Here is a 21,299-nt window from a genome sequence, read left to right on the forward strand (position 1 = left end):
CTGAATGACTATCCTCTGTGGACACAGGCAGACAATCCTGAAGCCATTAGGTGCTATGTTGAAGACCTAAGGGCTCAAGGCTATGAAATTGATCTCGATGAATTCTTCAGCAGACTGCCGCCAGCTCCAGAGTTTCCTTCTCCTATCAAGAAGAAAGTTCAGAGGAAGATGATCCTAGAAGAATCTTCTGAGGAATCAGATGTCCCTCTGACCAAAGGGAAGAAGACTGGTCAATCCAAGAGAAAACATGATGAAACCAGCAAGCCCGATGATGGTGATGATGGTGATAATGAGGATGGTCCTCCTTCTCCTAAGAAGAAGAAGAAGCAGGTCAGAATTGTGGTGAAGCCTACTCGGGTGGAACCAGCTGCTGAAGTGATCAGAAGGATTGAAACTCCTGCCAGAGTGACAAGATCATCAGCACAATCAAGTAAGTCTGCCGTTGCTTCTGATGATGATTTGAATTTATTTGATGCACTCCCCATATCAGCCATGCTCAAACAATCTTCCAATCCACTCACTCCTATTCCTGAGTCCCAACCAGCTGCACAAACCACCTCTCCACCACATTCCCCAAGGTCTTCATTTTTTCAACCTTCTCCTACTGAAGCACCTCTCTGGAATTTGCTCCAGAACCAACCCTCTAGGCCAGATGAACCAACCTCTCCCATTACCATCCAGTACAACCCATTAACTTATGAACCCATCATTCATGAGCAACCAGAGCCTAACCAAACAGAACCTGGACCCAGAACCTCTGATCACTCTGTCCCAAGAGCATCAGAACGTCTGGCTCCCAGAACCACGGATACAGACTCTTCCACAGCCCTTACACCTGTATCCTTCCCAACAAATGTTGCTGATTCTTCTCCTTCCAACAACTCTGAATCCCTTCGAAAATTCATGGAAGTTAGAAAAGAAAAGGTGTCTACCTTAGAAGAATATTATCTCACTTGTCCAAGCCCTAGGAGATATCCTGGCCCTAGACCTGAACGTCTAGTTGACCCAGATGAACCTATCTTGGCCAATCCTTTACATGAGGCAGACCCTTTGGCTCAACAAGCTCACCCTGCCCCTGACCAACAAGAGCCTGTTCAACCAGAACCTGAACCAGAACAATCTGTGTCTAACCAATCCTCAGTTAGATCACCCCATCCTCTGGTTGAAACTTCAGAACCTCACCTTGGAACCTCTGAACCAAATGCTCAAATGTTTAACATTGGCTCTCCACAAGGTGCCTCTGAAGCTCACAGCAGCAATCACCCAGCCTCTCCTGAAACCAACCTCTCTATAATTCCTTACACTCACCTCCGACCCACATCTCTCTCTGAGTGCATCAATATTTTCTATCATGAAGCCTCATTGATGCTACGCAATGTGCAAGGTCAGACTGACCTAAGCGAGAATGCTGAACATGTGGCTGAAGAGTGGAACAATCTGAGCACTTGGCTAGTGGCTCAAGTTCCAGTTATGATGCAACTCCTGCATGCAGAGGGAAGTCAGAGGATCGAGGCTGCAAAGCAAAGGTTTGCTAGAAGGGTGGCTCTTCATGAACAAGAACAGAGACATAAGCTACTTGAAGCCATTGAAGAAGCCAAAAGAAAGAAAGAACAAGCAGAAGAAGCTGCACGTCAAGCAGCAGCTCAAGCTGAACAAGCCAGATTAGAGACAGAACGACTTGAAGCTGAGGTTGAAGCTCTTCGATGCCAAGCACTTGCACCCGTAGTTTTTACTCCTGCTGCTTCTGCTTCCACTCCAGCTCCTCACGCTGCTCAGAATGTTCCTTCTAGTTCTACACAGCCAAACTCGTCCAGACTCGACATTGTGGAACAACGTCTTGACGCTCATGAGTCTCTGCTGATTGAAATGAAGCAAATGATGATGGAACTTCTGCGTCGATCTGATAAACCCTAGCTTTAGGATCTCTTCGTTTTGATTTCTTTTCCTTTATCTATGTTTTATTTCGTTAACCTCTGGCTCTTTCTTGTTAATCTTTACTTTGTTCGTTTGTGATTATCTATGCATATATATATATATATCTGACATTATGTTTGCAAATTTTTTTATTCATCATAACCGCTTTTACATCATACATTTTCCTTCTTTTTCCTAAAATCCTAGAATGGAGGATCCCTCCTCATTCTTCTGCACTCCTGGCGCTGCTCTGACCTCTCCTTCTCCAGACGCTCCAGTGCATACTGGATGTTGTTGAGATTGACGATCTGCTCATCCCTCTCCAGAATTTCTTCTGAAGTCTTGAGCTTCTTTTCCAAAATCTCTTTTTCTTCCAGCAGCTTTAGTTCAAGCTGGCTGAGTTCTTGCACTTCCTCCACGAAGGCAAGGAATTCCCTCAAGTCTTTCTTCAACTCTGGACGCAGGTCTTCTTCCAGCAGTGTGTTTGTCAGCTCAGAGATGGTCTTTGTACCCTCTGGATGCCTAATGTTAAGGAACAAGTCCTCCTCAAAGGCCTTCTTTCTCAGCTCTTCTAGTGCTACGATGTATGATGCCATTTTTTTCTTACTGAAAATTGCTCAAGTTGTGAAGCTTACCTCTCTCTCCAACGCTTTATATAGGCTTCACTTTCTCTCTGACAGTTAATGCTCCTACAGTTTCTCGAGGTTAAGTTCTTGGTAACTGACCCTCCTCTTTACTCCCTTGGCCGGTGGTAAACGTTCTTATCTTGCATTAACTCTTCTAATTATTTCGCCTAACTCTGATTCATGCATCGTTTTCATTTTCTTTAAACTTAGACCTTCTCTAAGGGGGAGTACCTTGTACTTCAAGCTAAGTTTTTCACACCCCAAGCTTTTTGCTTATGACAAAAAGGGGGAGTAAACCCAGTTTTTGATGTGTAAGATGTGTTAGTGTGATTTATTTTTCTTTTGGAGAATTTAAGAGTTCCACCTTTATGACCATAGATGTGTCACTGGGCAAATACAAGGAATACATTTCACTTCTTCTGAAGTGATTCTAATTTGACTCTGATACCCAAGACTCTGATACCTTGTCCGTGACTCTGATTACTTATGCGCTCTGATTACTCTATTTTCATCTATGTCATAAGTTTTTCACTCTGAACTCTTATATCATTTAGCTCAGAATCTAGACTTTACTAATGTTTTCATCAAGTATTAGATTCAGGGGGAGCTAAGCTTATAATCAAGCAGTGACTTGAATTCAGAATGAGCAAGATAAAATATTCACATCAAGATAAGTCTTATTCTATATCTCTAAACTCTGAGTGAATTCAGTTTAATGTTTAAGAATTGTTCATCAAAAATCTTAGTTTTGTCATCATCAAAAAGGGGGAGATTGTAAGATCAAGTTTTGATCTAGTAGTACAACTCTATGTTTTGATGATTACAAGTTAACCTTTTGATATGAACAATTGTGGTACTCTAATGTGTTTTTCTGAGTGTGCTATTTACAGGCTCTGACCTCAACTCAATCTCACACAAATCAGAAGCACTGTGTATAAAGAGCGACCCAAGCAACGCTTTCGCATTCACCATGTTCAGTATGAACAGTGGAAAAGCTTCAGAAGTTCTGAAGTTATACAAACTCTGATGTGGACTCAGTCACTAGAAGTTCTGAAGATCCAGAAAGTATGATAACCAAGAAACACTGAAGGCTCAGATATTCTGATGGTGTAGAAGACTCTGAAGATCCAGAAGCTGATTAGTGAAATTCTGATGTCCAGAAGCAAGATACTCTGAAGACCATGTACTTCCCTCTGAGTTCAGAATCAGAAGAAACAATGGTCAGAGGATCTGGGCTTTCCCTCTGACTCTGATCAACCGGCTTCACAAGTTCCAACATGAAGCTTTCTCCTGATCAGAAGTCTCCTAGGTTTAAAGGTCAAGTCGCTATCCAAGTACAAAAGCAACTGTACCTTCCTGACGACCTACCTAACAGTCTCAGACACAGCAGAAGCTGGATTTTCCAGAACTGCCCTCCAACGGTAGCATTTCCCATGCAACGCTCAACCCTAATCCTTGGAGTATATAAAGAGGCTGAAGACTGAAAGAAGCGGCTAGAAGCATTCACATACGCGCAAGACAAATTCAAATTCTTCTAAGCTTTCTTTCATCTGAAATTCATTGAGTTTACTATTAGCTTTTTAGAAGCAAATCTCTTGTAAACAATTCTTTGATAAACAGTTTGTTTAGTTCCTTTAGGAGATCAAGGTTGATCGGATCCTAGAGAAGACTAAGAGAGTGAATCTTAGTGTGAGCTAAGTCAGTGTAATTGTTAGTCACTTGAAGGTTTCATGTGCAGTTGTAACTCTTACCTGATTAGTGGATTGCCTTCATTCTAAGAAGGAAGAAATCACCTTAACGGGTGGACTGGAGTAGCTTGAGTGATTTATCAAGTGAACCAGGATAAAATCCTTGTGTGCTTTTCTATCTCTTATCTTTAGCACTTAAGTTCTCGAAAGATTTGTCAAAATCTTTAAGGTGGAAGCTTTATCCTGAAAACGTTATTCAAACCCCCCCCTTTCTACCGTTTTTCATACCTTCATGTTTTTCCATCCTTTTATACTGCCAGAAGGTGATAAAAAATGAAATTGGATTACAAATTATTCAACAGCCACTGACTCATGGTGCAAGTCTAATTGTAGAGCTCTCTCTTAAGCAAGCTTTGCTCGGTAATTTTCCTCAAAAAACGGCTCAGCAAGCCAGACCCTATCCCTGGCCCCTGCAAGTGGCTCTGTCTCTTTTCCTTTTATGTTTTTTTCAATTTTCCTTTTGACCAAATTTTACTTTGTCTTCTTTATTTCTTTGATCTGCTTCTCCTTTCTTCTTTTTTTTTTGTTTTCTTTGTTTTAACTTTTTTATTTACCTAATTTTATTATAATAATAATAATATTATTAATATTAATAAGTAACATAATGAATAAAAAATGTAATCACATGATGCCGGATAAAATTAGGTGCAACAGAAGCCCCCATTTGCTTAACTTTCGATGAGAAAGATAAAGAAAATTGCAAAAAGCATCAGAATTTTATCTGATTCAAAATGAGAAGGGAGAACACAAACAAATGCCAATGAACCATAATATCCCTAAAATGAGAGAACTCGGCGCCTATACCTAGCGGGCTTCACAATACCTTAAATTCTGAGAATTAGGCTTCACAAAACCTAACGGGCATCACAATACCCTAAAACTGGGGAATTAGGCGTCACAATACCTAGTAGGCGTCACAATACCCTAAAACGGGAGAACTAGGCGTCACAATACCTAACAGGCTTCACAATACCCTAAACTTAGAGAGTTAGGCATCACAATACCCTAAACTTGGAGAACTAGGTGTCACAATACATAGCGGGCTTCACAATACCCGAAACTTAGAGAGCTAGGTGTCCCACGACCTAGCAGGCTTGACAATACCCTAATATAAGAGAGAATTAGGCATCTCAATACCTAACAGGCTTCATAATACCCCTAAATGATAGAACTACTGGGAAATCGAGCGCCGCTATGCTCAAAATGTAGAGAGTCAGGCCTCACAATGCCTAAAAAGGTGGGTATTTTTTTTAAATATTGATTTTGATGTAAAAAATTAGAGTTTCAAAATATTTTCAAATGAATTGCTTCCCAAAATTGGGTTGAATTTCACAACTCTTTTTTAAATGCTTGAACGGTTCAGAGGAAATCTCATTCTCCAAAATTTCCAAAGCTTTAATCTTCACCATTGAAGCCAACACTCAGTCCAGCACTGGTAGAGAGTTGAAGGAATATACTTAACAAAATAATTAGATTTCTCTTTCTGAATTATGAAAGTCCCTAACTTCAGGTCCAATTTGGTCTAGTTCTATCAGCATGAGGTGAAAGTTTTAGATTCGAAAATGTAGCAACATCTTAGGTTTTGCTGACAAATTGGAGTATATAGTTCACAGGAAAAATTTGTTTTCACATATGAAATCCACATCCACCTAAGTAATAGTGAGCCATGTATAAACATTTTAGGGTCTAAGGAAAAAAATTCTAAAATAATTTTCTTTTGACAAGAATTTTAAAAACACTTAATATATCATATAAATTATCAAGTTTTCTATTAAACTTCTAGATTTTTGAGCTGTGAAATTATTTATAGTTTTATAATCAAGCAATAGAACTTGAAATGCAATGAATGAAACAATAAAAGATTTTCTAACACTTTGATATCAAGCATTTCATTTGATAATTCGCTTTAAGATAGAACAATGAGTATTTTCTTTTTTTGAAAGAAGAAACAATGTGTAAAGAGCACACTTGTAAAATACTATACATATATAAGTCATAAAAAACTAACGGTTAATAGTAAACACAAATTAATATTTTCGATTTTGGAAATCTTAAAATAACAAATATTTTATTATCTAGTTTTTAAAGAATTGTAAATTTGCAAGTACAAAACACCACTACTAATAGGACAAAATTGCATTTTTCACGTTACACTACTTAGTTTTCACGCTGCACATTACCCACATGGCCACATTGCAGTTAATATCATTTGATTTTTGATTATTCTATTACGTCTTCAGTACCAATTTTTTTCCCGGGGCCTTAGGCAATTGCTTTAAGGCCTACACGGCCATGTAATACATGAAGAAAAGAGAGAAAATAGTGATATAATGTAATAGAAAAATAAGACAAACAGAGATATGAAGAGAAAGTGAGAGGAATAATGACATGTATATATCAAAACACTCGAGTTCACAATTTCCAAAAACTGAACAACCCAAAGACAAGAAGGTACCACAGTTCATCCACTTGCTAAATTTCACCATCCCAAAATTCTTCAAGAGATCTGTAGCTCCCATAAGTTTCATGGACGAATGAGGCCTGCAATGAAAACTACTGTCGTAAAACTGGACTATGTTTCCTGAAGAAGACCTTCAACATCATAACAAGTAGGGGTTTTGCAAGATGTCCAAAATTTAGTCATATATATTGTGGATTGATAGCAGGGTTTTCCAATGATTTCTCTTAGCTTTACTGCTTCAAGGGTAAGCAAAATATAAATATAGTTAACAAGTTCATGTCTCAAAACTAGAAGGATTGAGGGAAACCATCAACTACTTACTTGTTGAATCTCAGAAAATTTAGCTAGTAAGTCCTCAGGTATAGTCCAGTCAAAAACATCAAAATTTTGTTTCATTCTTGCTTCATTTGTACTTTTGGGAAGCACACTATTGCCCGTTTTCAGTCCCCAGTGAAGAGCTACCTGAGCAGGAGTCTTGCCTAGTTTCTCCGCAATCAAATTTATAACTGGATGCTTGAGGACATCACTTTTAAGCCAGGTTGTTCCAGGGGAACCCAAAGGTGAAAAACCCTAAGCAAATGCAATTTAAATATCACAATTTAAACTTCAAGCTTATAAAGAAAAGCAAATTCGACTTTGAAAATTCGGACAGCTAAAGTCTGAAATAGTTTCTTTTTTCTTTTTTTTTTAATAGGCAAATGTTAGTTGTTAGAATTGTTAGTAAATTAGTCTTCCTCAGGTTCGAACCCTTCACCCTTCATCCGACCCAACTCTTATGTCCCTAGCTCTTACCACTTGAGCTATCCTTTGGGGACAAAGTTGTGTCAAGAAATATGAAGCCCTTGTGGAAATAGCAACTATAACGCAGAAAAAAAATAAAGATCATCCAAGATCTGTGAACTTACAGAGAGGTGGACACCTTTGGATTTGCAGAATTCACGCAGTTTGTCCTGCTGCCATGACGGATGACACTCCACCTGGTTGACAGCAGGAGGAATGCAGGCAACCTCCAGCAAATCCGCCAGCTTCTTGGAGGAGAAATTACTGACACCAATAGCTCGTGCCTTGCCAGAGTCATAGAGTGCTTCCATTGCCTTCCAAGTGGCAGGTATGTTAGATTGTATTAGATTTTCAGGCTTAAATCCCTCTGATCCTTTCTTCATTGGAGCAGGACACTGGATCTGAAAAGGCAGAATCACCACTTTTCAATTGAGTTGAGAACATGTCATGAAGAAACTAACTTTTGATTTACCAGATTCTGAAATTATTAGATGACATAAATATTTCATACATTAGAAAGATAACATAAATATAATGGAAGCCCCTAAACAATGCAGCATAAGCTGGATGTGCTAAATTAGATTCCCAGGACTAAAGATACATATGGTGGATAAACATGGTTTATGTAACACCCCGATTTCCGAGTGCCACTTTAGTAACCAAAAATAAACTTTACGCGGAAACAGGTAATTTTTTTTTTTCGTTTGTTTCCTTTTAATCAAAGCAATATAAAATAAAAACATAATCCAACAACCCAACTAACCGATATACAATATATACACATGTACAGCCTCCGCTGCACTCCCACGTCACGTGCACACGCAGTGAATCCAAAGTAGTGTGCCCATAGGCAAATATTTACAGATCCAGAAGTGTGAGTGAGAAAATTATAAGTACAATCCACCAGACGAAAGACGGCCTCAAAATGGCCTAAGCAAAGACCCCTATGGTCCGACTGACTCACTGTGATTCCTCAGTAAGAGAACCACACAAAAAGTCATGCGTCGGGAACCTACCCTGTCCCAAAAGCAAAACTAATCAGAGCTCTACACAAAATATGACGCCTGCCTAAACCTACCCTCCCAGTACCGCTCAAAGCTCCTCCTCCTCCTCCTCGTCGCTCTCGACGTAGTAGTCGACATCAGTGTCAGAGTCCAAGTCCACAGCGAACTGAAGTTGGCAAGTTGAAGCTCAGCTCCATGCGTCGTAAAGCTCCCTTCGATAGACATCCACGCTCGTCAGTCCGGTCCTCCATGACCCTTCCCCGGTACGTCGCTCGGTGACCCGCAACATCGATCACCCAAGCGGTGGAGGCATGTCGATCAACCAGCTCAAACCTGATCCCCCCCGAGGGAGAGACCATCGAAACCCAATCCACCGTCAACATCTGGCAGCAGGCCGACCGCCCAAACACAAACATGAAACCAAAGCCAAGGCGCTAGGGTCAACTCACGGAAATAAGTAGATAAACACTCAACATGTGATATGGGGTATAGATATATATGTTGATATATATATATAAGCAATCCTAGCATGTTATTGGCCCTAACAATGCTTCAATAAATCAAACAGCACACAATTCCAGCCAGAGTGAATGTATGCGTGAAATGCAATCAATATGATCCGGATAAAAGTGACGCGTTCCCGTTCGCCACTAGTGAAGCATTTCCGTTCTTCACTATGGATGAAGCATTCCCGTTCTTCATCCTCGACAAAGCATTCCCGTTCCTTGTCGAATGATGCACTGGTGAACCATTCCTGTTATTCACCATCGATGAAGCATTCCCGTTCCTCATCGAATATGCATCGGTGAACCATTCTCATTATTCACCAAATAATGCATTGGTGAACCATTCCCGTTATTCACCAAATGATGCATGATGCAAAATTGTTAGCCAAACATCGAATCGTCCTCACAACACAAGCGTTTAGCTTAAAACCCAAACCCCAAGAGTTTAGTGTCGGTCAATACAACACAACTCCAACAACCAAAACCTAGAGTTAGTGTCGGTCAATACAACACAACTCGAACAACAAAACCCAAGAGTTAGTGTCGGTCAATACAACACAACTCGAATAACAAGACCCAAGAGTTAGTGTCGGTCAATACAACACAACTCCAATAACAAAACCCAATGTCAAACCAGGAGTTAGTGTCGGTCAATACAACACATCTCCAACAACAAGAGTACTAAAGTACTCGGTGACTTTCAATCATCACCGTAGCTCACCTCAGTGGCTTTCCCCAATCCCAAAACCCACAACAAAAGTCGACTTTTCCCCGTCTTTCGCAATTATTTTCCCCTTTTCGTTCTCCTATGCTTATTCGCTAATAAAAATGTTTCGAATTGAATTAGTCAAGTTATGAGTTTATTTCTCAAAGTCTAAGTTTCCCAAAGTCTCTATTTTTCGAAAATCTAATCATTCTAAGTTTCTAAAGACCAACCACCCAAAAGAAATTTCCCGGGGAAAGTCTAAGAATACGAACAAATGGCTAAGTCTCAAACCCCAAGTTTGAACTTGCCTAGGGTTGTTCATCCAACCCGAAATATCAAAGATCACCAGATCAATGAATCCCCACTCCGAAGTCGCGTCAAAACGCACAATTCAATAACATTTCAACATCACAAGTCATGGAGAGCATCATAACATCAGTTCATCAACATCATCAACATCAAAGTAAAGCATAAGTCGAATTCATCGACGCCTATCATGCAGTCATAGCTAATAGTAAGTTGCCCTAACCTCGAGCTGCTCCAGTCTCGTGATCTAAATCTCCTTCACACAAATGCTCTGAAACTCTCAAAGTTCCTTCAACTGAACCTCGGAGAAAAACAAAGCAGAATCCAAACAAAATCGATTAGTTCGATCGCCATACAACTCATAAACGATAGACAAAGCATTAAAGCTTAAGAATACAACACTCGAGTACGAAAAGACAAGTTTTCGAAAACGAAAAACTCCCCCCCCTCCCCCCATCACTACAAGCTCTCGGCCAAAAAGGAAAAAGAGCTCCGGCTCTTTTTCTTCGATCTAATCAGTTTACAAGGTAGTTTTAGGGTAAAACTAAGGCGAATAAACTGTCGGAAAATTTTTCGGACGATCGGATCAAAATACGGCTGTTCAGGGGCGTTTTGGTCCAAAATAAAAGCTCAAAACCTCAAAGTTATCAGTTCGGAAAACAAATTCGACAGCAATGATCCTAACGACATCCGTGACAACTAATCCTAAAGGCACGAAGTCAGATTACGACTTTTCGACAGTAAAGTTTCGAAATGTGCGACAAAAAGGGTTTTGAAACAGTTTTTCAGATCCTTGACAACTCGATCACAATCGGCGAATACTGACGGAGGTTTTAGGCTCTTGGGCACGTAGAGAACAAACCCCAACAGAGAAATCAGGAAAAACGGACAGTTTTACAAAAAGCTCAAAACTTAGAGCACAGAAACGACTAAAGAAACGCAGTAGAAACAGTGATCAGAGGTAAGAATCAAGCTAGTTACCTCGGTACCTTGAAGTAGGGACGAACTGCACGAAGATCGGTCAAGTTTCGGCGAAAAATTCTTCTCCCTCTCTCCCCTTGAAACTCGCGGCCTTGGATGGAAAGAATGGAGAGATATTTTGAATTTCGAGCTATTTATAGGCAGGTGAAATCGCGGGAAAATGAAAATTTCGCGATTTCGATTTTTGCAGCACGTTCACCGGTGAATTCTAAGAGAGATTCTGGCGTCAGAATTGCAGAACTCAAAACAAATCTCTGACATTTGGGAAAAACGATATCTAAAATCCCAAAAGCGGTGTAAGTTAATCTGTCCCGAAAAACTACTCTTTGCTGTGATGGTCAGACGACAAAACTTCCTTCTGAAGAAAGATTGGAAATGTCGAAACAAATCTGGCACCACGGACGAAAACTTCGTTAGAAGTCCCGAATAGAAAAAGTCTTCATCCAGCGCTTGAATCTAGGGTTTCGAAGCAAAGAAATTAGCGTCGTCGGACTTTCGAAAAGTGAATACTATCGTGCGTACAGTCCAGGGTTCCGAAATGAAACGCTGGTCGAAGGAAAAATAAAGAGAATCTTTAAATTTTCCAAGGATTCGAAATCTCACTTAATACGTTGCTCTAAAAGCGAAATTAGCCTATTCTGGACACTCTCGCCATAAGTCAGGTGTGCAGACGACTCGCACTAACTCCTAAAACGACTACGCAACATTCCTCAAGCAATTCCTGCACTCTCTTCTTCATTAATCTTCCTCAAACATCAAACTCCTGTCACGCTTACACTGATTCTACGCGTGAGTCGGAAATTAATTTGTTCTGTAAATCCAGGTCTTACAGTTTAACAACTAGTTCCCAATTATTTTGGAAGGATAGTTTAGGAAAATATACAGCATTTCCCAAACCATGTGCGGTCTGATAACCACAAGTCCTGGCTATCAAAGTATTTTTCCTGCTGTGAAGGATGGCTTAAATACCTATAACTTTATAATTAGAAGACCACATCAAAAATCTGTTACTTAGAAATCCATATTTCAGAACTTTCACATCTTCAGTCCAAATTTTAAACAAATTAAAGCTAGACTATAATCATCTGGTTTCAACCTGAAAAATAAATTGGATAGCAAAAACATCGACGATGCATAAACTTTTAATCTATATATACTATAAAGCAAAATCACTCCAAGAAGAATCCTTCCACGTGGCATCACCACATTGATTCTGCTACGAGATTAAATTTCGAAGCCTCCTTTCCACATGTCATTCTATCATGCATCGGTTAACTTTTTTGTCCACAATGCTACTAAAAAATAACTTCTCACCCACTTAGTAAATAACTCCTCACTCACTTAGAAAATCAACTACCTAATTTCTATCTCCATTATTCACGTGAGCTCTAACTTTCTAAACTCCCACTATGTCTATTTCCTTTGATAACCACCCACCATCACTAAACTCCCATCATGTTCCATATTTGTTTCTTACGTGAATTTGCTTTTATTCTCCAAAGTTGATGCATTTTAAAAACAAACCATAACCACCCACTATGTGTAAACTCTCATCATGTTCCACATATACTAATTGTATCCTACGTGAACTTCATTTTCTTTTCCAAAATTGATGCTTTAAAAAAACAAACCATCTTTCCAAACTCCCACCACGTTCATTTAAATTTGATAACCACCCACCATGTATAAAAAATCAACCGCCACAAAAAGATAAACTACCTTGAGAAACACTTCTATAAATTCCTCATGTGACTTCATAATTCATCCATCACTTTTCCATCTAAAAGTTGTCATGGCTCTTAGTCTAACTGTTGATGATGTCTCTTCCATTTCAGAGGAAAAGGATGTGTGGAGAGTTACTGTGAAGGTGGTGCGGAAGTGGATGACTCCAAGTTTCGATCGCTCAAAACTTCCTAATTCGATGGAGTTGGTTTTAATGGATGCAAAGGTTCGACTTTTTATTTATTTTAAAAACAAATGACTATTTGACTTGATGTTAGTTTAAAATTTTAAGTTTATTCCGTTCACTTACATGTTCTCAATCTACAGGGTGATAGGATCCATGGCACAGTGCAAAGGACTCATGTTTATAAGTTTAATCCTTTGTTAGTTGAGGGTCGAGTATACATGTTTTCACATTTCAGTGTTGGTGATAGCCCTCTGGATTTTCGTACAACGACACATGCTCACAAAATAATCTTTGGGTTTGATTCGGTTGTTCAAACCTTAACCGACGTTCCCATCACTAAGAGTCCTTATTCATTTGTTTCTGTTTATGATATCATGTTCAATGATCCAGATCAGACACTGTTATTCGGTGAGATTTCAAACTAAAATTGTATACATCCGTAAAATTATTTGTGATCTATCATATTTTGTTTGTCTCGCAGATGTGATAGGGATCCTTACCGGCCATAGCGGCGAGCAGGAATTTGAAAAAAAATCATCAAGTGCGAAAGAGAATTACCATAGAGATTGAACAAGAAGGGTAATTATTAGTATTTTGAACAAAAACGCAAAATCTATTAAAATTTTGAATTCATTGACCAATCATTGTGAGTAATAATTTTAATCATAAGTTTGTAGAAAACAGAGTGAAGGTTGAGTGTGCATTTTTTGGAACCTCTGTCCAAGAGCTACTCTCTGTTTTATCTTCACGCGATCTGACCGGCGTTGTGGTTTTAATCCAGTTTGCAAAAATCAAGCCTTTTAGAGGTATGTTAGGGAAAAAAATTGTTTATATCTGGTTTGTTCAATGTTACTTTTTATAAACATATTAAAATAATTGCGTAGGTCAACAAAGCCTGCAAAATGCATATGGTGCAACACAAATCCTCTTTAATCCTGAGATTTCTGAAGCTACTGCTGTGAGGGACAAGTACGGCCATACTCATTACTTATGCTCATTTGCATATTAATTTTTTAATTTTATGGCTTCATTACAATTGACGGAAATATTGATGCAATAGGTTTTTCGAGATGAATGAACCTGGATCTCAGATTCTTACTCAACTGTCCGACTCTTCAAAACCTTCCCTTGATGAAGAGTTCTTAAAACTCTCAGAGATGAAAACTTTCGAGCAGATCAGAGCCATGGATGAGGTCTAAAAAAATTATTTTTTTATCTATGTGTTTTTTTTCTTTTGTTGTTTTTAAATGTATTAAACTAACCTGGTCATTTTATGCAGAAGTCATGCTGTGTTGTGTTAGGGACCATCATACAAATACCTGAGGGGAATAATTGGTGGTACAAAGCTTGCAAGTGCAATAAAAAAGTTATTTGGGATGAGAAAATGTATTTCTGTGATAACTGTAACCGTAATTATTTTTCCATGATCCCTAGGTATTTAACTACCTATTCCATTTTGTATTGAAAATTAAATTTCTTGACCATTTAATTTTCCATTTTTTTGGTGATACTACATGTTCCGTTTGCAAGTCAAAGTAAAGCAGGGTAATGACATTGCTACATTGGTCATATTTGACAAAGAAGCGAGTGCTCTTCTTGAAACTACCTGTGCTGACTTGGTTGATTCGTCAACAAAGGTATGTGTTTATGAGATCAGAGTGCAATTTTATCATAAAATGTAGTACTCGCTTTTTTAGCATGTCTTAATTCTTAAATTTTTAATTGGTGACAGAATCCTGCTGGCTCTGGCTCTACAACTCCTGCTGAATTACTTAAGTTATTGGAAAAGACCTTTCTCTTTACGATTGAAGTTAGCAACACTTCAAGCTCCAGGTTTGAGCCATCATATCGTGTCAAGAAAATTTGTGCAGACCCCGACTTAATTGCTCAATTCAAGGAAGCTCTCCCTCCTCCTAATGTAACTAGGCTCATTGCGAATCATTTTTTCCTGTATTTATTGAGTTTTTTTTATTGAAAATGTGTTGTTAACATATTATTGTCATAATTTGTTTGCTTATAGGACGACACTGCTCCATTGTTGTTGCTAGAAACACCTACATCTGATGAGAGTGTTGAAAACGCGAGTTCCAGTTTGGCCAAGGTAACATCTACTATCTATTTTTAGTAATTATGTGGTTATCTAATTTTTTTACTACATAACAGGATCTTAATGAAGAGTTTGTTGTTGTTGCCAGTGGTGATGTTGTTGATCTGGTGACAAACAATGTTGTTGATCCTAACATAGAAAAAGAAGAAGTACCCCCATGCAAGGGGAGCACTCACTCGGAGAATGAAGGAGTTGGTTCAGCTAATAACAAGAAGAAGCTGATCAAGAAGATTAAGAAGGAGAAGAATTGACAGATCATATTTTGGATGTTAATTTTATGTATTGAACTTATCATGTTCCTTTTTTAGGGTTGTTGTTTAAGTATTTCATGTTTTCATGTATTTGGCTTAGGTGTTATGTTTGTTGTTTAAGTATTTCATGTTTTCATGCATTTGGCTTATGTTTTTTATGAAAAACTTGATATGTTATTTTAGTTTAATACGTTTAAATTTTCGTGCAAATTTAAAGGATCATTTGACCATTTCATTTTAACTTTTGGTTTAAAAATGAAGCTTTCACATTTCTATCTAAATAAATCAAATTCGATTTAGAAATTGTAGTTAAAAATCGAAAAATCAATGTTTTATCTAAGTAAAGAAATTTAAACTTAGTCATCCAATCATAGGGAATGTGAAATGATTAAAATAACTTGGCAAAAAACTAGAAGCATAAAGTGGAGGTGCAATGAGTTCAAAAGTGTGTTGATTGATTTGCCTATTCCTTAAAAAAAACTGCCGAAACAAAAAACCACTACCCCACTAACCTCACAAATATCTTTTTTTATAAAATCCCCACAAATTAATATATATGCGGAATTTTTTTAAAATAAAAAATTTATTTTTTTATTAAAATAAATATTAGATATTAATTTTGTTAAAATAACCGCCACACTAACCCACTAACACATATTCGACCAAATAACCACCACTCCACTAACCCTACAACTTAAATTCTATGTGAATTCTATTTTTTTTAATAAAATTTATTTTTAAACAAAATAAATGGTGTATTTTAATTTTGTTAAAATAAACACCCCACTAACTAGCAACACACATTTTGGACTAAATAACTGTCACCCAATAACCACACACCTCTCTTCCCTTGGTGATATTCATCTCACCACGTTGAATATAATGTTTCACTATAGATCCCATGAAACACTACCAAAATCATTGATAAAAAAAATTCGTTTAGAATATTAAGATAAAACACTATTAAATTTTTAATAAAAATAGAATAATCACCCCACTAACCCACAACACACATTTTTAACCAAATAACCACCTTCCCACTAATCTCACAACTTAATATTCTATTAGAATATTTTTAATCAATAATAAATATGATTCCTCATTTTTTTTTCTTAAAAAAAATACACCAGACTCTGACAACACATTTTTTCAACAGTTACAACTTTGTATTGCACAATTTTATTTTGTCATCTATATTTTTTAACATATTTGCTATGTTACTTGATATTTCTCTTTGTACATTCCTTCAGTTACCGATCTCATAAGAGAATTTATGTTTCATTACTAATAACATGCATATAATTCTAGGTCTTCGAATAGAGGATGATGCTCTCATGAACCTCTACTTAATTGAAATTGTGGAACTTCTCCACTGCAATGGGAGGTCACTTAAAGAATTTCCATGTATGCCATATCCTAGATTTTCTGAAACTCTACAATTTGAAAACAAGTTTGTTGCTGACGAGTTGAATTACAGTAAACAAGAAATGCGCGATACACATGAAGCACTGTTAAAGTCTTTGACTGCTAAGCAATCTAAAGTGTATAAACAAATAATGAGTTCAGTTTTGTCCGACGATGGAGGGTTTTATTTTCTATATGGATTTGGAGGTTCGGGAAAAACATTTGTGTGGAATACATTGTCTTCAGGTTTAAGATCACAAGGACTCATTGTTTTGAACGTGGCATCAAGTGGTATTGCTTCTTTGTTGTTGCCTGGAGGAAAGGACTGCTCATTCAAGGTTTTCTATTCATATATCAATTAATGATATATCAACCTGTAATATCAAGCAAGGATCTCAAAAGGCTGAATTACTTCAAAAGGCAAGTTCGATCATATGGGATGAAGCACCAATGTTGAACAAACATTGTTTTGAAGCATTAGATAGAACTTTGAATGACCTCATGAAAACCCGTTTGCATTTTGGTTATGATAAACCATTCAGTGGTAAAGTTGTGGTCTTGGGAGATGATTTTAGGCAAATTCTTCCCGTTGTCCCAAAAGGTAGTCGAGCAGATATTATTGAATCTTCAATCAATTCTTCAAACTTATGGAACTCATGCAAAGTATTGAAATTGACCAAAAACATGAGATTATAAAATTATGCATCATCATCAACCAATGAAGAAACCTGGGAGTTTGCAGAATGGATTCTACAAGTTGGAGATGGTACGGTGAACACAATTGATGATGCTCAAACAATGATAGAAATACCTCCAGATTTGTTGATAGAAAAATCAGATGATCCTATACTTAGCTTGGTGAATTTTGCTTATCCTAAAATGATTAACAACATGAAAAATCATTCATTCTTTGAAGAAAGAGCAATTTTGGCACCAACCCTTGAGAGTGTTGAGCATGTCAATAATTTCATGTCTTCTATGGTTCCTGGTGATGAGAAGGAATATTTGAGCTTTGACATTACATTCAAGTCTGATGAGGACACGGAGATAGAAGGAGATTGGTTCACTTCTGAGTTCTTGAATGAAGTCAAATGTTCAAGAATTCCAAACCACAAACTTAATTTGAAGTTTGGAATTCCAATTATGCTTCTTCGGAATATAGACCAGTCTATTGGTTTATGTAACAGAACTCGCTTGATAGTAACAGATTTGACCAAAAATGTCATTGCAGCATTAATTCTAATAGGTAAAAAAATGGGAGAAAAAGTTTTAATCCCTCGAATGAACTTAATACCATCTAACCCTGGTTTTCCGTTCAAATTCTCAAGACGGCAATTTCCGGTCACATTATGCATTTCAATGACTATAAACAAGAGTTAAGGTCAATCATTATCTCATGTTGGCTTATATCTGCCTAGACCAGTTTTCACTCATGGTCAGCTCTATGTTGCTCTCTCAAGAGTGAAGTCAAGAAAAGGGCTTAAATTATTGATTTTAGATGATGAAGGAAACCTCTCAAACGCAACAAAGAATGTTGTATACCAAGAAGTGTTTGACAACATCTAAAAGGTCCGTTTTCTAATGATCTAAGTTTTTTTCAATAACATTGAATTTGATCTTAAAATTAGTTATTATTTTATAACAGAAAAGTCAAAAATCAATCTTTACACGTTCATCCTTTTACATAGTGGAACCAACATTTAATATAAATTAACTAAAAAATTTGTATTCAAAGTAGTCAATGTTATAATTGAAAGAAATCATTTTATTTTAATGCCCATTGAAACTAACTTTTGTTTATTACTATGTAAATCTAATCTAATCTACACAAATCTATGTATTTGCAGCTTCATGGTTTGAGGAGACTTGGATTCCTTAGATAGTCAACTTTGAAGATTTCTATCAAGACATTCATATTAGACTAATCTATATATGTTAAATAGTAGCTGACTCCAATACTATATCATTCGTTAATTGATGTCGTTTGTTTCTCTATTTGTACTTCAATCTTCAATTTACAACATTTTTATCATCGTTGTATTTCAATCACAAAAGTCATATCTTTGTTTTTCATGAAACTATTTTTTCTTTTATATCAATAATGATAGGTAAAATCGGAAAATAAAAATCCGTCGTGCAACGCACGGGTGAAACACACTAGTACTATAATCATCTGGTTTCAACCTGAAAAATAAATTGGATAGCAAAAACATCGACGATGCATAAACTTTTAATACTAAACAATTTAAAAGAATATCTGGAGATCGAGTGATGTTACATACAAGATACAAATCTACATAATCACGCTGCAAGTCTGTCAAAGTCCTGTCCAATGCTAGCGGTACATCCTCTGGAGCATGATCAGTATTCCTGCAGATCATATTAAATCCTTGGTTTCTATACATACTAACAAATCCATGAATCTACCAGCATTATTAAGTTATCTCAAATGTGGAAACCAAACTAATTATTCTAGAATCTAAAACAAACCAGAGTTTAGACGTAATCCACAAATCCTCACGCTTCACTATACCCTCTTCAAATAGCTTCTTCAATACAGAGCCGATCTGTGATGGAAAGAATGAATCATTTCCTTCACACATGAAATGATCAATACCACTTTTATTATACTTTGTTCCACGATTATGGTTGAAAATAATAACATTTTGATGTTAAAATTATTTTTAATGAAAAAATACTGTTTGAATAATTTCATTGTCTCAAATTTGATTATACCAAAGCCTAATATTACTAAACGTTAAAACAATCAGTCCCTTAGTCGTTTACTTCAAACAGCTATTCGAATCGATATAGTATGAAACGAAATGAACTCAATAATCAACATGATCAAACAACCAATTGTGACAATTACCTCCTTCTCATTGCCATACATTTGAGCACAGTCAATGTGGCGGTAACCAACCTGCATCAAATTAATTGATCAAAGATCACTATATCGAATATGAAATTTTTTCTATAACAACAGATAAAGAAATGCTAAAAGGAAAATAGGGATTTGCAAACACAATGAGTAACCTTGATACCAGCAGCAACAGCTTCACCGACGACACCTGGATCGGACTGCCAGGTTCCCAAGCCGACAGAAGGGATCTTGGCTCCAGGGTTGAGATTGAAGAATCGAATGTCGTTTGACATTTTCTCGCAAGCCAAACAGGTCCTACTAACCAGAGAAACACAAATGCTTCTTCTTCGGCTTCTTCGCTTTAGAATCTTCTTTTCTGCAGGCGTGAGATTACAGAATCTGAGCCTGAGCATAAGCCATTGCAATTGTTTATGTTGCTCTATTCTGATTTGTTTCCATGAAGTTGGATGGTACCGCATTAAGGGCCTTTTATTGGCACAACAAGAGTGAAGCTCCTTCACTCTTTCTGTAGTGGAGAAATAAAATAGCCATTAAATTATGCTCTGCTCGAAATATGGCCTCTGTTAAAGTAGTCTTATCATTTTACCAACAAAATGGAAAACAGAACTTAATTCTCTTGCAGAACATATCAAGAAATAAATTAAGTGAAAGAACCTAATTTGGTGGCTTTAGCATCGTAGACCACAGACATCTTGAATCAGTTCCTACACAATATGTGGACCAAGAATTTTAGAAAAGAAAAACTGTACATTTATGCTGTAAATAACTGAAGGCATATTTGCCATCAATTTAATTTCTTGCCAGTTAACTATATACGCATCTAAACATAACCACCGCCACTTAGCAATTTATCTACAACTTTCCACAAAAAAGTTGCCTCCTCCATGATGGGGTTTCCTCCCCCCTCATGGAGTTATTTCCCTCTTCATGGGTCATTTCCCTCTCCTATACATCAATAAATGCGAGAACTATCTATCTCTATTGGAGGATTTCTCCCTTTTGTTTCTTCTTTCCTTTTCCATGGTCACATTTATTTCCTCTCTGATACCATCTTGACTCTTGTAACTATTTTTGTTTTGCTTCTGTTTCCTACCTATATTGCATTTTGGCTTTGTTTCCCTACTTTTATTTTCATTTTGCCACTATCTTGTCTCCAGGGGGTTTCTTCGTAGCCAGAAGCTGGGACACTCCATGAAGATCACAACGTTACAGAAATTGCAACTTCGCTTCCATGCAATGTACCCCAACTCTCCTCCCGTCATACAACATTTGCCAACCTCCACATGTCTCTTATGTGATGCGTCAATGCCGCCCTTTCTTCTGGCCAGACGCATAGTTGTGGTGCAAAGCCAGCACTTCCTCAAAAAAAAAAAAAAGGAAAAAAGAGGCAACACATGAAGAATTGAAAAGTAGACATAAATTTGGATTTGTCAATAGTTAGTTTGTGGTTCTTGTGAGTGTGGGATTTTCTGTTATTTTTTTACATGTATTTGTATGAGTAAGCATGCTATGAGTTATCTTGATATATGTTTAAGCATGGTTAAGAACTTAGTAGGTTTCCACACTAAGATAAAAAGTGATTTTAAAATAAACCACTGACAAAAGGAGAGTAATTCTAGAGATTTAACCGAATACCCAAACATTTAAATTTGCATTGCACATGAAAACAATGAAATGGCATAACAGAAGAGCCAATGACACAACAAGATGGA

At 37.2% G+C, this 21,299-nt stretch overlaps 3 protein-coding genes across 4 annotated transcripts; 1 reads left to right on the top strand and 2 right to left on the bottom strand.

Moving 5' to 3' along the window:
* Positions 1 to 6,630: 6,630 nt before the first annotated feature.
* Positions 6,631 to 7,995, bottom strand: LOC130749765 (NADPH-dependent aldo-keto reductase, chloroplastic-like). The gene is made up of 3 exons (XM_057603138.1): positions 7,655 to 7,995; positions 7,071 to 7,319; positions 6,631 to 6,829 (listed from the first exon to the last, which is right to left on the bottom strand). The coding sequence occupies exons 1-3, from the start codon at positions 7,910 to 7,912 to the stop codon at positions 6,761 to 6,763; spliced, it is 576 nt and encodes a 191-aa protein (XP_057459121.1). The 5' UTR covers positions 7,913 to 7,995; the 3' UTR covers positions 6,631 to 6,760.
* A 4,829-nt stretch (positions 7,996 to 12,824) lies between these two features.
* LOC130744047 (uncharacterized) lies at positions 12,825 to 15,299 on the top strand. Its single transcript, XM_057596241.1, has 10 exons — positions 12,825 to 12,980; positions 13,082 to 13,349; positions 13,619 to 13,747; positions 13,826 to 13,910; positions 14,002 to 14,134; positions 14,221 to 14,350; positions 14,472 to 14,578; positions 14,674 to 14,859; positions 14,962 to 15,042; positions 15,105 to 15,299. Exons 1-10 carry the CDS (start codon positions 12,825 to 12,827, stop codon positions 15,297 to 15,299), a joined length of 1,470 nt encoding a protein of 489 aa, XP_057452224.1.
* A 1,181-nt stretch (positions 15,300 to 16,480) lies between these two features.
* On the bottom strand, positions 16,481 to 20,405 carry LOC130749764 (NADPH-dependent aldo-keto reductase, chloroplastic-like). 2 transcript variants are annotated; one of them, XM_057603137.1, is made up of 6 exons: positions 20,242 to 20,405; positions 19,740 to 20,092; positions 19,576 to 19,626; positions 19,194 to 19,270; positions 18,986 to 19,073; positions 16,481 to 17,077 (listed from the first exon to the last, which is right to left on the bottom strand). In XM_057603137.1, the coding sequence occupies exons 1-6, from the start codon at positions 20,276 to 20,278 to the stop codon at positions 17,051 to 17,053; spliced, it is 633 nt and encodes a 210-aa protein (XP_057459120.1). In that variant the 5' UTR covers positions 20,279 to 20,405; the 3' UTR covers positions 16,481 to 17,050. The 2 variants fall into 2 exon arrangements, with proteins under 2 accessions (XP_057459120.1, XP_057459119.1); XM_057603136.1 differs by lacking the exon at positions 16,481 to 17,077 and having other exon boundaries at positions 17,084 to 19,073.
* Positions 20,406 to 21,299: the final 894 nt, after the last annotated feature.

Source organism: Lotus japonicus, chromosome 3 (assembly GCF_012489685.1).
Source record: "Lotus japonicus ecotype B-129 chromosome 3, LjGifu_v1.2".
In the NCBI taxonomy this organism is placed as follows: domain Eukaryota; kingdom Viridiplantae; phylum Streptophyta; class Magnoliopsida; order Fabales; family Fabaceae; genus Lotus; species Lotus japonicus.